At 44.2% G+C, this 15372-nt stretch overlaps 1 protein-coding gene across 1 annotated transcript in view; it reads right to left on the bottom strand.

Annotated features, from left to right (window-relative positions):
• Positions 1 to 15372, bottom strand: part of LRGUK (leucine rich repeats and guanylate kinase domain containing) — a 118927-nt gene that overhangs the window by 26917 nt on the left and 76638 nt on the right. Inside the window, exons 14-15 of the mRNA XM_036863653.1 lie at positions 15162 to 15363; positions 14442 to 14537 (exon numbers count right to left, since the gene is read on the bottom strand). Coding sequence (XP_036719548.1) covers positions 14442 to 14537; positions 15162 to 15363 — 298 coding nt within the window. The remainder of the gene's footprint in view (positions 1 to 14441; positions 14538 to 15161; positions 15364 to 15372) is intronic.

Here is a 15372-nt window from a genome sequence, read left to right on the forward strand (position 1 = left end):
CGGAACTGATGTCTCCTCACTCAATTCTCCAAGTGGCAATACTACCTGTGAATGTGCGTGAAAGAATCTCTTGATCTCAGTAACATTTTCCTGAACTGCACTTTCTTTCCAATATAATCCTAATTCTGTTTAAGGCCCTTTATTCAATTAAGGTTGTCAAAATTTTTAAAGGATTTTCAGAGAAGACCACACCATTTGCCAAATATTTCCACCCAGTTTGAACTATGTTGTCCTTTCCAATTAAGGATAAAATGCTACTGGGACTTTCCTGGCCATCCAGTGGTTAGGACTTCGCCTTCCAAAGCAGCGGGGTGTGCGGGTTTGATTCCTGGTCAAGGAGCTGAGATCCCACACGCCTTGTGGCCAAGGAACGAAGACATAAAGCAGAAGCAATGTTGTAACAAATTCAATAAAGACTTTAAAAATGGTCCACATCAACAACAAACAAACAAAAATCTTGAAAAATAAAAGGACAAAATGCTATTTAAAAAACTTTTTTTACTGCTTACATGTTAATGCTAACAAACACTCATATAAGTACTTACTATGTGCCAGACATTGTTCTGGGTATTTTTCAATATATTAACTCATTTAATCCTCACAATAATCTTGAGGCAGGTACTACTATTATCTCCATTTTATAGTACATGAGACCTTTGTAAACTGCTCAAGGTCACACAGCTAGATTGTACTGGAACTGGAATTTCCAATGATAATTTTGACTCAGTGTTATCTGAAATCATGAATTTCTAAAGTTACAAACTTTTTAAAAAAGGTCTCCAGCTTTTGCTAATCAGGACTGCTCTCTCATCATCACCTTTGAGATGAAAGATTTGGTGGTCTAACATTATTTATCATCAACACAAAGAAATAGTCTCTTCTTATTCTCTTTTCTGAATGCCTGGTCACTAAAGAAATGTGATTTCTAGAATGATGTCTTTAAATTCATTTATGGACAGACTGTGATTTGGAGGAAGCTTTATAGTAATGAGGTGATTTTCAGTGTTGTCGTGGAACAAAAGGAAAGGGAACCAGCTAAGGACTTAGTGCTTAAAACACTATCGATCAAGATTGTTTTTTTTAGCTTTACATAAGAACTTTATACTGTGCATAAAAAATTTCAATATACCTTATCCAGAGTCCTAACACTGACAAAGAGCATAACTGCTAATACACTGAATCTTTCTATTGTCACAGAAAATAATTCAGTATAAATTCAGTATAATAATTCAGTATAAATCATGCCAATCCATCCCTCCTCACTTGAAGGCAACCTGAGCAGGGTAGTATCTGGTCAGTAGACCTCTAAGAACAGAACCATAGCAAAGCTCCAGAGCACTCAGTACAGGGTTTTTCAAAAACTGCAGGCTTCAGACTAAATTGTGAAATCAATTTAATAGGTCATGACCAGCGTGTTAAAGAATTAAGATTGAATAGAATAGAGAGTATCAGAGTTTATCAGCACAGTGAAGGTATTTCATTATACCTTTGTTTCCTATGCGTGTAGGTCTGTGTGTAGGTCATGATATTATGAGCTGTATCCCTAGTTACGGGTTTTGGACTAGAAAGTTTGAAAGCCACTGATCTAATGAGTACTAACTCTGCAATTTTCTAGTACTAGGCTCTCTATTTAATAAAATAGGCTGCTGGGTTCTTCAGACCCAGCCAGTAGAGCTAGTTGTAGTGAACAGATCACAGATTATAAAAGGAACCTTAAGTTTCAGCCAGTCCAACTAATCACCCAACCTAAGGAGACTTTCTGTGAGATTCCCATCACAGAGCATCTAAGTTATGGAGAGAGCCAATCTGCTCCTCTGTACATGACTCTGACTCCTAGAAAGTTCTCATTAAGCCAAATCGAAATAGAATATTAGGGTGCTGCTTTCACAGGACAGCTTTTCATGTGTGGGAATTTACTTCTATATAACTTTTTCTGAATAAACACAGGCTTGTTGTAGAAAATTTACAAAATACTAAAAAGCATAAAAGAGAAAATAAAGGTTACCCATAATCTAACAACCCAGAGCTGACAACTGGAACCATACTAGCTGTACCTCCTTAACCTGCTTTCTTCTTAATAAGTAACAAATATTTTCCTCTTCCAAAATTCTACAACATGATTATAATGGCAACATACAGCTGAACCAGAACTTTTGGCCCATAACTTATTTTTGAAATCCCATTAGCTGGCTTAATTATTTCCAGGTTTTATTACAAAGACATTAATATGAACACCCTTGTACATACCTTATTTCCTTATAATTCTTGGATTAGAATTGCTAGGTTAAAGACATGCAATATTTGAAGGCTTTGACAGGTACTGTTAAGCTGTCCCCAGAAAAGTCGTGCCCATTTACCTTCTCAATGATGACAGAGAAAGTGCGTTGACCCTCAGCCTCACCAAGAATAGGCATTTGTTTTCCATCTTTGCCACTTTGGTACCCAAAAAAGTCTATTCTGTTTTGATTTACAGTGATAGTGAAACTTAAATACTTTTTGACGCATTTTTTGGCCATTTTTATTTCCCCTTTTGTAAATTACTACCAAATTACCCTTTGTCCAATTATCTTTTGAGGTTGAAAAGAATTGATTTAGCTCCTTAAATATTTGAAGAAGGCTCTTGCACCCAGTGGAGGTATCCTCTCTGTTGATTTGAATACTAAATGCCAGACTTCTTTTAAAAAGCTGAAGATTGTATTAGCTAACAGAATGACTATAAAGTCCACAGCGTTCTTTTTTTTTTTTCCCATAAAGATCAATTTGCTGGGGAACATAGCATATGAAAGTGATATGAACTTTGTTTGTAAATGTAGATGGAAAATGACAATTTTTAAATATTTATATTCTACAATTAAAAAGCAGAAGTTCCCCTTATACCGAGAAAATCAATAATAGCTGTTAAAAACCTCTCACCAAGGGAGGAGCTGGTAATCTTTTCTATTCCTTTCCTTGAACAACAAACAAAATGTCCAGCTGCGCTGAATCTGAGATGTTTATACGACCAAAACACAAACACGACCCTGACACCATCATGGACCCCAGGGAAGGGCGCTAGAACTTCTTCCAAGTCAAAAGAAGGGAAATTTGGCATCTCACTATGCATTAGAACCCTAATGAAAATGCAGCCCCAAATGCCTTAAGGAGCTTCAGAAATAGCTGCCCGAGAAGGAGACCAAGGAAATTTCTAAAGTTTTTCACCTAAGTGAGGTACTAGTGCCTCTAAAATGCCCCATACACAGGTCATAAAAGTGGGTGGGTATCCTGATTTTCCTCCTCTCTTTCACAGTCTGCACTCCCCCTACATACAGTCCAAATATCTTGAATCTGCCCATTCCTGCCACAATGCCTTATTTCAGCCCCTCACCATCCTGTCAGGACTAATGCAATAGCTTCCCAGCATTCCTCCTGCCATCTAAATTGCCCTCCTTAAAGTGATCCTCTACGTTGACTCGAAACAGATACCTCTAAGACAAAAAAAAATTTCACCATTCAATGGCTCCCCATTGTCAGAAGATCAAGTTTCCAATCTCATTAGCACAGCACAATGTGCCTTTTGGAGCTACGTATACCTATAGCTCTCCTGACGTTTCGGTCCAGAAGATGCTACGCCCGCTCTTCCCTCCACGCTTAGGCATATGCTGTTCCCTCTTCTGAGACCTTCCCTTCTCTCCCATCAGTCTGCTGACTGCTCTGCAACCTTGAGGACTTGGCTGAAAGGAGGACTTCCTCTTGGAAGTGTTTTCTGATCCAGTTCTCACATCCCAGCCTGAATTCAGTGTCCTTTCTTAGTATTCTTAGGACTTTCTGGAAAAGTTAATAAATGAGTTTCCTTCTCCGTTTGATGCTAAACCTATCCTCGCATGCTGTGGGGCCTCCAGCTGCCCTGATCACATGGTGTTGTAATGAACCCTCCTATCTGTCTCCCTTGATAAGAGAGAGAGCTCCTTGAAGTGTCCTCACCATCTTACTCTATGCAGAAACTATCACAGTGTCTGGCATATATGAAGTACTTACAATCAATGCTTTTTGGGGGACTTGAACTAACTTAAGAAAAATAAGTTATGAGATGTTAAAAAATTCACCTTATTCATTTCGTCTTGGACAAACCAGATAAATCAGAGGGTAATTATTAGTATAACATAGGCTCTTCATTATACAAGAAGAGTCCTGCATCCTGGATTGTAAAAATATCAATTTCCTCTACTGCACTTGAAATAACACTTGACATACACACAATTTTTGTGGACACATGCTCTTTGTGTAAGATAAGACACATTTATACAGGCATGTAGTCATCAGTTACATTTTTAAAATACAGGATGCCAAACACAGCTTAACATGTACACATAGTAAGTACTCAATAAATATCTTGTAAATTCTTAAGAGTCGAATATTAAACTGGTTGCTTTGCTTACGGTTATTCTCTTTTATGTGCATGCTAGGGTTCACAGGATTGAACCCAATGAGTATATCTAAATGTGCCCTGTCCCCAGCCAGAGTAAATTGGCTGCGGAATGAGCATCTGACCCACGCTGGGCCAATCAGTGTCTTTCCCTGCATATAATTTTTTAAACCTTAGGACCAAGGAGCATGTGAGTTAATCCCTTTCTGGTAGTGGGAGGTGCCAGACGTAAAACCAAATGTAAAATTTAAGAGCTACTGACGGTCATATTCCCTGCCATGTGCAGAAACTGATATATAGTCATTTATATCATAGAGATGAAGCCAGCACGGAGAAAAAAACAGAGATGAGAAATGCTAAGAGTCCTGGAGATGACAAGATTCTAGGAGATGACAAGGGTCCAGGAGATGACGAAAATACTGGAGATGATGACAGTTCTGGTTATGTTCAGAGATGGTCCCCAATCTCTCCGAGGTTCTGCTGCCCCTCTGCCCTCCCCAGAGTTTGGTTGTGTGACATACTCCCCTCCCTTCTAAAAGATTCACATAAGCTGGCTCAGGTTGGATTCCTGTCACTTGCCAGCAAAAGAATCCTGATGGTATGAATAGATAAATAAAAAACGGATTCGCCTCAGTTTTCTCCCTACTAATTCTTTTAACCAGCTGGTTTGGCATAACGAAGGCATGAGCTAATTTACATGAGGTTCCCGTTCAAAGAGAGAAGGAAGGTGTCCATTTCAAACAAAGTAAGTTTCAGGCAGTATGAGCCAACGCAAATCTGAAGCCTTGATCACTTGTCATGGGTGTAAAAAACCTGTCCTCTTCCCACAAATTAACTGTGGGTTTGGAATGTTTGTGGGAGAGACCAAGACCCAGAAACCCAGAGGCCAAGACCCAGAAAGGATTCCTTTCTCAGAGTTCTTTTTGCTTCTGGACCCCTCGATAACGCAAGAAGCATGAGAGAATTTTTTAATCTAAAAGTGAATTTTCCTAATGAATAAAAGAAAGCTTAATGGCAATTCAGCACTGCTTCAGCCAGAGCCTCAAGTCATGTTGGAATTTGTCCAAGTCTGGACACAAAGCATCCTTGCTGGCACCAACCTTTCAGACCAGCTCTCTCTGCTGGAGCAGGGGCACCGCTTGCTGGTGTACCCCACCACAGGGCTGCTCTTCCAGGCTGCGAGGGTGAGCCACAAAAGAGGCACGCATGTGCAAAGATTAACTGCCTTCTAATAATCCAACGGCGGGCCTCCCATCTATGCTGACTAGGGGTTGCAGAGGGAAGCCGGTGTACAGACCATAGCGCCCTGGCCATAGCTTTCCATTCTGGATGGCACTGCTTTAGGGGGCGCAGACATTCATGACCTGGTGGCCCCGGGACGGCTTACACCTTGGTGCTCTGACTGCCCCGAGCTCACAGCCTTCCCTTCCAGCTGCCCTGCTCCCCAGCAGACGCCTGATTCTGGGGTGCTCCCCTGTGTTTCCGGGTGCCTCTCTCTTTGGCTTGCTGCCTGGAAGCACTGTCCCTTTGGACAGAGCTCTCTCTGGTCTGACTGGTCCCCTGATGGGCTTGAGTCTCTTTGACAGGCTGCTGGGCGGGGGCCACACCATGCTGCTCTGGGGCACCCGAAGCAGCCTCTCCCTTCTGAGACCTTCCCCTTCTATGAACCTCTTTTTTTCCGCCTTGTTTGCTCCCTGGCAGCAGAAGCAGCCGGCGCTGACTCTGCACAGGTCTCCTTTGTGGGGGATGACCCCCTGGAGTTCGCTGATCACTGCTGAGGGTAGCTGTATTTTCTTGAGATAATCCTCCAGAATTCTCTCTTTTCAAAGATGGTCCTTTCTTGGACACGGCTACTTTCTGAACCAGGTCATTTGCGAGGAGGTTGGCATGGGCCTTTCTTCTGGAATAATGTCCTTTTCTCCTTTTCTCTTCCTGTATCTGGGCATCTTTAGGCAATGGTTCAGCGTGGGATGGTTCAGGAATGGCTGGTGTATGGACTTTTCCTCTCCAGTTCCCCTGAGGGCTCCGAGGAGGGCTGCGGTTAGGGTGGCTGGGGGCCTCTGGGGGAGTCGGCTTACTCTGGGATTCTGGCTGCAAGGACGCCTCGTGGCCTCCAGGTGGCGCCCTTCTCAGCTGTGAGGGCCCTTTAGCAGTCTCTGTGGATAGGGTTTTTTTTTTCCTAGCTCCTGTCTGCTGTACTGGCTCTTGGTTTGGGGGCAAGGCCTGTACATCTGGGATCTTTTTGCTGGAGGAGCGGCCTGCCTTGGGAGCTTGCCTCTCCTTTGCAGGCCTCAAATCATGAGCGGCCCCTGTGTTCTGAGGCAGCTGTTCTGAGAAGGGAGCGGGAATTCGAGGGAGCTTGATTACCTGAACCCCCCCTTCCTCGGGCGGATCGGGGGCGGCCTGTGGTGCCAGCTCCTGCACCGGGGGGCTGATAAGGGGGAGCTTCACCTCCCTGACTCTCTCTTCCTGGACTTGCTGGGGACTGTGGCCCGGATGGGGGCTCAGGTTGTGTGGCTGTTTGGAATGGGGGCTGCTGGTGGGAGGGAGTTTACTGGGGTCTCCTTCCTGAGCTAGCGGGGGCCTGGGAGAGGGAGTCATGGTTTGATCTGAGGCTGTTCCGGGAGCCTCCTGTCTGCTGGGTGAGGGCAGTTTGGGTGTGCGCCTCCGACTCTGGAGAGGAGCGAGGACGCGGGGCTGGGGCAGCCTGGTGGGAGCCAGTCGGCTTCTGGGAGGCAAAACCACCGGGTCTTCCCTGTCCTGGGTCTGTGTGGTATTGGCTGAGTCCTGGGGATGTGGCAATTCTGGGTAAGGAGCGTCAACCCGAACAACTTCTGCTTTAGGGATTCCCTCCTCCAGAGGTTGCTGAGAATCTCCCAGAGGTGGTCCAAGCTTCTTGGCCTCGTCGGGACCAGAAGGATCTCTTGGGGGATCATGATGGGAACTGCTGGGTGGGAGACTGGCTGACCCAGTTTCCTCATCCTGGGTTCTCTGGGGGCTAAGGGATGTGGGGTCAGATCCCTGTGGAAGTTCAGAGTGGAGAGGGCCAGTGGGGATTACCTTGGCCTCCCCTGATTCTTCATCCTGGTCCAGCTGAGGGCTGTGGGCTGATGGTGGCTCAGGGTGCTGAGAAGGCCCTTGGGAAGGAGTGATGGCAGACTGCCCCCCTTCACCTGCTTTCACCTCAGATGTCTGGGCCTCATTCTCAGGGAGATTTGTGGTTACTGTTTTTGAAGAAAGATCTGATTGTTGAGCGTCCCCTTCCTTCCAGTTTGGGGATAAGTCTTGTGCCTGCTGGGGAATACCAAGCGCTGATGAGCTGGGCTGCAGCGGAGGCACAGCGCTGACCTGGCTATTGGGAGAAAGCTCTTTCTGATGGGTTGCTCCCTCCTGAGTCAGCTCCTGGTTCTGGCAGGGAGCTAGGCTCTGATTTTCAGGGACCTTTGCAGCAATCTGCATTCCAGAGAGATGCTCTGTTATCTGGCCATCTGCTTGCAGTTTCGCCAAGCGCCTTGGGGATGGAACCAGGTGTGCTGGCACCCCAGAGGCGGTCTTCTTGCTAGAGGCAGCTCCTGCTTTAATATAAAAAGAAGTTTGCTAAAAACATCTTAACAAATATGACGACGTAACTTTAGAAATTAATAACCAAAAGGATCTTTTCTTTTTTTTGATGCACCTAGGATCTTGAAAAGAATAAAATTACACATATCGAAGAATTTAACCGTCCCTTCTCCATGGGGATACTAGTGCCTATAATTCACTTATTTAGTGGAATTAGAGCAATTTTTACTCAACTGAAAACAGAAACTTTTATGAATGAACATAGAGAGGCTTCTTCACAGAACCAAAATTTATATCTAGGTCTGAGAGTGGCCAGAAAATTTTCTAAGTGAATGAGATTTTAAATTTCACCACCTTAGGGGGTCAATGCTGCTTTTCATGGTAGAAACTAGAGGATGGACAGCTAAGCCAGACGAAGCCCCATTTGTTTCCTTGTTTAATGGCCTTTTTCCTTGTCCCATAAAGAAGCTGCGAGCTCTGTGAGGAGTCGTGCCAGTTTACCAGTACCTGGCAAGGTGCAGAAGCTCAGCAGGCACTCAGTAAATAGGTGACGGATGGAGGAAGGAAGGAAAGAGTAGATCTGATGGAATCACAAGGCACCATGGCTCAGGGAAGCTGCTCCTGGGGATCCACCATCCAAGCTGCTACCCCACCCCACCCCCAGGGCAACCGCTTCCCTCCAAGTACTACCCTGCCTTCAAAAACGGCTCTCAGGGGCTTCCCTGGAGGCACAGCGGTTAAGAATCCACCCAGCAGTGCAGGGGACACGGGTTCGAGCCCTGGTCCGGGAAGATCCCACATGCCGCGGAGCGACTAAGCCTGTGCGCCACAACTACTGAGCCTGCACTCTAGAGCCCGTGAGCCACAACTACTGAAGCCCGCGAGCCACAACTACTAGAGCCTGCGAGCCACAACCACTGAAGCCTGCGTGCCACAACTACTAGAGCCTGCGAGCCACAACTACTGAAGCCCATGCGCCTAGAACCCGTGCTCTGCAACAAGAGAAGGCACCGCAATGAGAAGCCCGCGCACCACAACAAAGAGTAGCCCCCGCTCACCGCAACTAGAGAAAGCCCGTGTGCAGCGACAGAGACCCAACACAGCCAAAAATAAATAAATAAATAAATAAATTTATAGAAAAAAAGAAATGGCTCTCAGAGGCCACTAGCCATGCCAGAGTTGCAGAGGGGGGTTGCTTCCTTCAGTCACCGCCACGGGAGCACGTTCTCAGAGTGATTCTGGTCTCCTGACACAATCGCCCCAGCAGGCACTTGTTTAGGGTAGAAGCCCTGGTATATTCTGGTGACCTGTACATCATTGTAACCCAGTCCTTAGGACACAGCTCTGAAATGCTAGTGGTCACTTCAGAGGCGGCACACCGGTCTGGAACAGCCTTGAAGAAACTAGTCTCAGCTTACTGTGGGGGAGACCTGATACTCAGAGAGTCCAAACCGCATCAGACCTCTGCGGTGAGCCCAGGGTGGTCTGTCCCCAGAAGCCAGCCAGGCTCCTGGCCACCAGCCCTTCTCTCCCCACAAAGCAGGAGGTGCTCGGACTACTCTGGGTTCTTCCTGAACCTCCTAGGCTGGGAGTGTACCCCGAGCACCCAGTCAAGCCAGATGTCTCCAGGGACGGGGAGGAGAGGGGGAGAAAGGAAAACCTTACCACTTGGTGGGGTTTCTGAGAGGCTGCCCTGTTCGTCATTCTTATCACCCTAGTTTACAACAGTTATAAGTTAAAACACAAACTTAGTCAAGAAACAAGGTTAAAATAAAATGTGAGAACAGTAAAAATATCTAGACTAGGCAAGTTCATAGAGACAGAAAGTAGATTAGAGGTCACCAGGGGCTGGCCGGGGGTGGGGCGGGGTGTGTGTTGGTTATTTTGCCCAATGGGTATTGAGTTTCTGTTTGGAGTGATAAAAAAATATTTTAAATAGGCAGTGAATGTAATTAACGCCTTTCAGGTGTACATCTAGAATGGCTAAAATGGAAAATTTTATGGTTGGTTTTTTTTTTTTTTTACCACAATAAGAACGTATTTTTTAAAAAAATAGAAAAATGTAAGAATAGTGAAATCCAATGCTGAAGGTTCTTTCCATCTAAGCCCTCCTGGTTTCCTATAATCAGACACGAGTTTTTCCCCCCACTTTTGCAATTTAACAATTCACATAATTTGCCAAATGATACCATGACCTTTATTAGGGACAAAGGCACCACTTTATGGACTAGTAAATTGTTCAATTTTCCCTTATTTGACTCATCATCACCATCATCATTTTTCTCTATCATTAGTCAGAATTCTAAATAATGATTTTCAAATAAAATTTTATTTTATGATCTCTGTAGCGAGAACTCAGGGTGGTGGTTGGATCAGCTTTTTAAAAGCTTTGCAGGAAGTACTATTCCAGAAATCAGTTGTAAAGAGACAAATGGAGTGTAAAAGGCATGCCATATACTGAGTTCTGAATATAGTGAGTTTTTCCTTATTTTATAGACATAATATTGTTTACTCAGGATTTTTTTAAATCTTCCTGCTTTAGAAATGAGTATTACCTGCATTGTTATATGGGGAAAAAAGACAATTCTGTACCTTAACTGATATACATTTTTAATTAACGGTAGATCTTGAGGGTTTATAATCACTCTGTACCCAAAGTTACTATTTTATACATGTATCAAATGAAAATTTAATTAGTCTCTCCTCTGGTGAAGGTTTGCACTTCTGGGTCCAGGCTGATGGGCCGCTGTACTCAAATCTGGATAAACATTGGGCTTTCTTTCTTCACTTTATTCCACTCTCATCATTAAGAGTAGAATTTAAAATTGCATTCTCAGTTACAAATTAGTAACATGAAATTACTAAAGATAAAGCTATGTATTATTACTTCAAACGTTTGGCAATCATTTTCAGTTTGCACTGACACAGGATTACTGCTTCTATGAAAACAATGCCATTGGCCATCAGATTTCTCTCTGTACTGAAGCTGAATATACAGATGGACGGTCTAATCTAATTAGGGAAAACCTCAACTCTGGAAGATCAGATTCTAAAATGTTCCATAATATTATATATAGTTGTTTGGGGTTTTGTTTCTTAGAAATGGGAGTTCAAGTGATTTCTCTAATCAAATGAATGATTATTGATGAAAGTTAGAATGCAAAACTAAGGCTTCCCATTTCCAGTCCAGTTTTTTAATTGCTCAGACAAAAAAACTGGCTTTCATAGAATCTTAAATATTTTTAATTTCAATTTCTTACCTTTGACAGCTCAGTTATACATAAAAATTATTCCAGTATACTAAAATTATGGATTTTTGCTTCTAGGGATCCATTTACATTTATGTAAGTTATGTAAGTCTTTATGTAGATATAGCTAAACCACAGAACCTAAAATCAGAGCGACCCAGCTCAGAGGGGAGGCCAAGAGTTGAGAGCCAGCCAGGCCCGTGGCAGTGACCCTCTGGGGCTCTGGGCCCCCCTCAGGGAGTCACGAGATTCATTTTGAGGTGATTATGGTTGGGCCCTGCTCTCCTGCAGTGAACCTGTTAACATCTGGCCCGTACCTCACAGCCCTGAGACTCAGAGGGGCCGCTGGCTCTACTCCTGGGCCACTAGAGAGACACTTATAAGCTTATTAATAAGGACTATGTTAATTACAATTTTTAAATACTTGAATAATATCTGGCCTCCACAAAAATCACCTTATGTGCAAATTTATCCTTAAACTATCAACTGAAAAAAAGTGACTTCCTCCACAGATGAACTGTATAAATAAAATAAAGTGTTTGGCTTCTTAAGAAAACACATTAGTTTACAAATAGTAAACCTGTCAGAAAAACTGGCGTCTACTGAGGCCAATGATTTGATATATTAAGTACAAACCTGCCCATCTACTTTTAAAAGCTGGGATTCAATTAGTCAGTAACTGGATGGACCAGTTTCAGGTATTAAATGCATCTGAGAGCGAGAACACTCTTACTTACAAATTCCATAATTCGTTAAATCAGACAGGTCTAACCTAATTAGTCCGAATAAATGGAGTTTCATAAAACCCTTCAAAAGAGGAGTCTCTTTTCCTTTGCACACATTATCTGGTCTATTAATCTGCCACATGGCAGCTACAGCCAGTACTCAGTGTTCCTGATGGTGGCACAGTAAGACCAGCTGGGGGCCGCACACCGCCGCCGTGGAGGTTGAGTCTTGCTCAAGAACCACAGTTCAGAGGCGCCCTCAGTGCTGCTGATGGAAAACCACGCTTGTCTCAGTTGCTCGGAACTGCTCAGGCTCAGGGGACCGACTCAGGTTTCTCCAGACCCCCGAGGGGCTGATTTAAAAGCCACCGCACCAACTTATTAATTTACAATGGGAGATGGGCCTGGCACAGGGATGGGGCAGGCTGCTCTCACCTAGGGGACAGCCCCATGGGAACAGGTCCATGCAGGGGACCATATTAAACATCAGAGGTTGTTGGGCTAGCAAAGACTTAAAGCAAAGGGAGCCAGATTTCCTCAAGAGAAACTTCCATGGAGCTTCCACGGAAGCCTCATTAGATACACTGCGCAACTGGACAGGATCAGCTTTCTAAAGAACAGACCTGACGTGGAGGAGGAGGCCGTGCGGGACGAACACCGCCCAACGCGCACTGGACTGGACGCCCCCCTCCGCGACACAGCGCAGCCCTCCCTCCGCCAGAGGGGCCCACTTTCACAGCGCGCACTTTCTTCTGGTACTTTCCGGTTACTCGTCTCCTAGGAGACGCACCTGGAAGGAAAACCTCGGTCATTATCTGTTGGTTGTTACCATTTTCACACCGACCTCATTCCAGAATTCCATGGGCACCTGAACTGGAGAAAGTGTGTAGAGTTGCAAAGCAGCACCATTAGTCTGAATTCCGGCAAAACCGTGACCGGGCCTGCTTCTGCCTGGCCAGGATGCAACCTGGCCAGCAAGATCCTACGTGGGCAGAGGCACAAAGGCTAAACCACACGTACACACAAAGCAGTGGAGCATCTGCACAGCAGCAAGAGTCTTCCATTATATTCTACATTATGTGATACGTGAATGCAGTTCAGTCCACTGGGGGGACATGCTTTTTATTATTATTATAGTGGTGGTAAAATACATGTAACATAAAATTTGCCATCTTAACCATTTTTAAGTGTATGGTTCGATAGTGTTAAGCACACTCACATTGTTCTGCAACCAATTCCCAGAACTCTTTCCATCCTGCAAAATGGAAACTCTGCCAACATTAAACAATGCCCCTGTTCCTCTCTCCCCCAGCCCCTGGTAACCACCCTCCTTCCTTCTGTCTCTATGAATTTGTCTACTCTGGGTACCTCATATAATTAGAATCATGCAGTATATGTGTTTTTGGTTATTTCACTTAGCAGAACGTTCTCAAGGTTTATCCATGTTGTAGCGGGTGTCATAATTTCCTTCCTTTTTAAGGCTGAATACTATTCCCTTGTACATATAAACCATATTTTGTTTATCCATTCATCTGTCAATGACTGCTTGGGTTACTTCCACCTTTTGGCTATGTATTGTGAATAATGCTGCTGTGAACGTGGGTGTACAAAAGCTGTGCAACACCTTGCTTTCAGTTCTTTCCGGTATATACCCAGCAGTGGAATCACTGGATCATACAGTAATTCTATTTTTAATTTTTTTGAGGAACCACCATACTGTTTTCCATAGCAGCGACACCATTTTACATTTCTAATTTCTCCACATCCTTGCCAGCACATTTTCTATTTTTTGTTTTGTTTTGCTTTTTCATAGTAGCCATCCTAAGGGGTGTGAGGTGGATTTGGGGGGAAACTGTTAAATACATCTCAAAATACTCATGTACTAAAATTCTAATTTAGGCTTTAGAATTCCTAGATTCCAAGGAGATGCACTCATATATCCCATGTCATCTGCTGTGCATGATTCATGAGGCAGGTGGGGAGCATTAATTCCACCTAACAAGACTGGAAGCTCAGAACAGCTAAGCAGCCTGTCCCAGGGGGCAGCAGGGCCAGGACCAGGCTCACATCCCCTGACCAGTGCTCTTCCATTATACTCTGTAGTGCAGCATTTTGAGGACTATGGAAATGCAAAGAAAGGGGGAGAGAATCTCTTGGATTGGGACAATGCTGTCAAGCAGAACACCACCTCAGCCCCCTTAGGAGCCAAACTTCCAGAAGGTGGAGTTCTGAACTGTGGGGCTGACCCATACCTACTATGAGTAGGTACTCCAAGGTACTGCCCAGCGTGTCCTTAAAGGACAGTCTTGTGAGGTCCATTATGGTCCCCTTGACAAGCAGAGGGACTGGTCCAGAGGGCTGATTCATGCAGCTCATTTGTGGGGACCAGAGGAAGTACACGGATTAAAGAGTCAGAACCAGCTTTAGCCTGGTTGATGAGTCCCCAAATAACAACCCACAGATTTGTTTTCCTTTCCATGCCAAACAAAAGGGATAGAGCAGTACCTGTGGTTGGAGCCAAACTCTTGGCAGGTGCCTCAGACAATCCAAGGTATTCTCTAATGAGCTGACTTAGATTTTGGTAGGCAACATCCAGATCATCTACAGTAAAGAAGAGAATGTATGTTAAAGCAACAGAATTATATCAAAATAGAGCCAATCTGTGGTGATGATTTTTTAACTAGATCTAATTTTATGAATACTGCGGTAGGCAGAATTCTAAGACCCAATGACACTTCACCCTTGTATAATCACCCCCCCCCCCACTTGAGTGTGGGCAGAATCTGTGAAAATGATGAGCTACGACTCCTGTGATTATGTTAGGTTATATGGCAAAGGGATTTTCACGAATGTAATTAAGGTTACTTATCAACTGAGTTTGGGCTAATCAAAAAGGAGATTATCTAGGTAGGCCTACTCTAATCACATGATCCCCATAAAAGGAGGTTTTCTGGTTGCAGAAGAGGAAGGCAGAGACTCGAAGCATGAGTAGCATTTGATGGGCTATTGCTGGCCTCAAGATGGAGGGGGCCATGTGGGTAGGACCTGAGAGCAGCCTCTAAAAACTGAGGGTCACCCTTGGCAAATAGCCAGCTGGCAATCAGGAACCTCAGTCCTACAACCACAAGAAACTGCCTTCAGTCAACAATAAGAAGGTACTTTAGAGCAGATTTTTCCCCAGTAACCTTACACTTCAAAAACAAAACTTTGCTGAAAGTTACTGACCTGCATTGACTACTGCATCAAAATATCCTGGAAATTTCTGATTAATTTTAATATAAAGGTCTACTCTGGAGACAGCAAATTCAATCTCTATACGACTGAATAATCCTTTTCTCCTCAAGTAGCCCCCATATTTTTTCTTGTCCATGGGTACCACCAGGATGTATCGAGGCTCAAAATAGGAATGTTTTAAACTTCTTACGCCCTATGCATT

Source organism: Balaenoptera musculus, chromosome 9 (genome assembly GCF_009873245.2).
Source record: "Balaenoptera musculus isolate JJ_BM4_2016_0621 chromosome 9, mBalMus1.pri.v3, whole genome shotgun sequence".
NCBI lineage: Eukaryota > Metazoa > Chordata > Mammalia > Artiodactyla > Balaenopteridae > Balaenoptera > Balaenoptera musculus.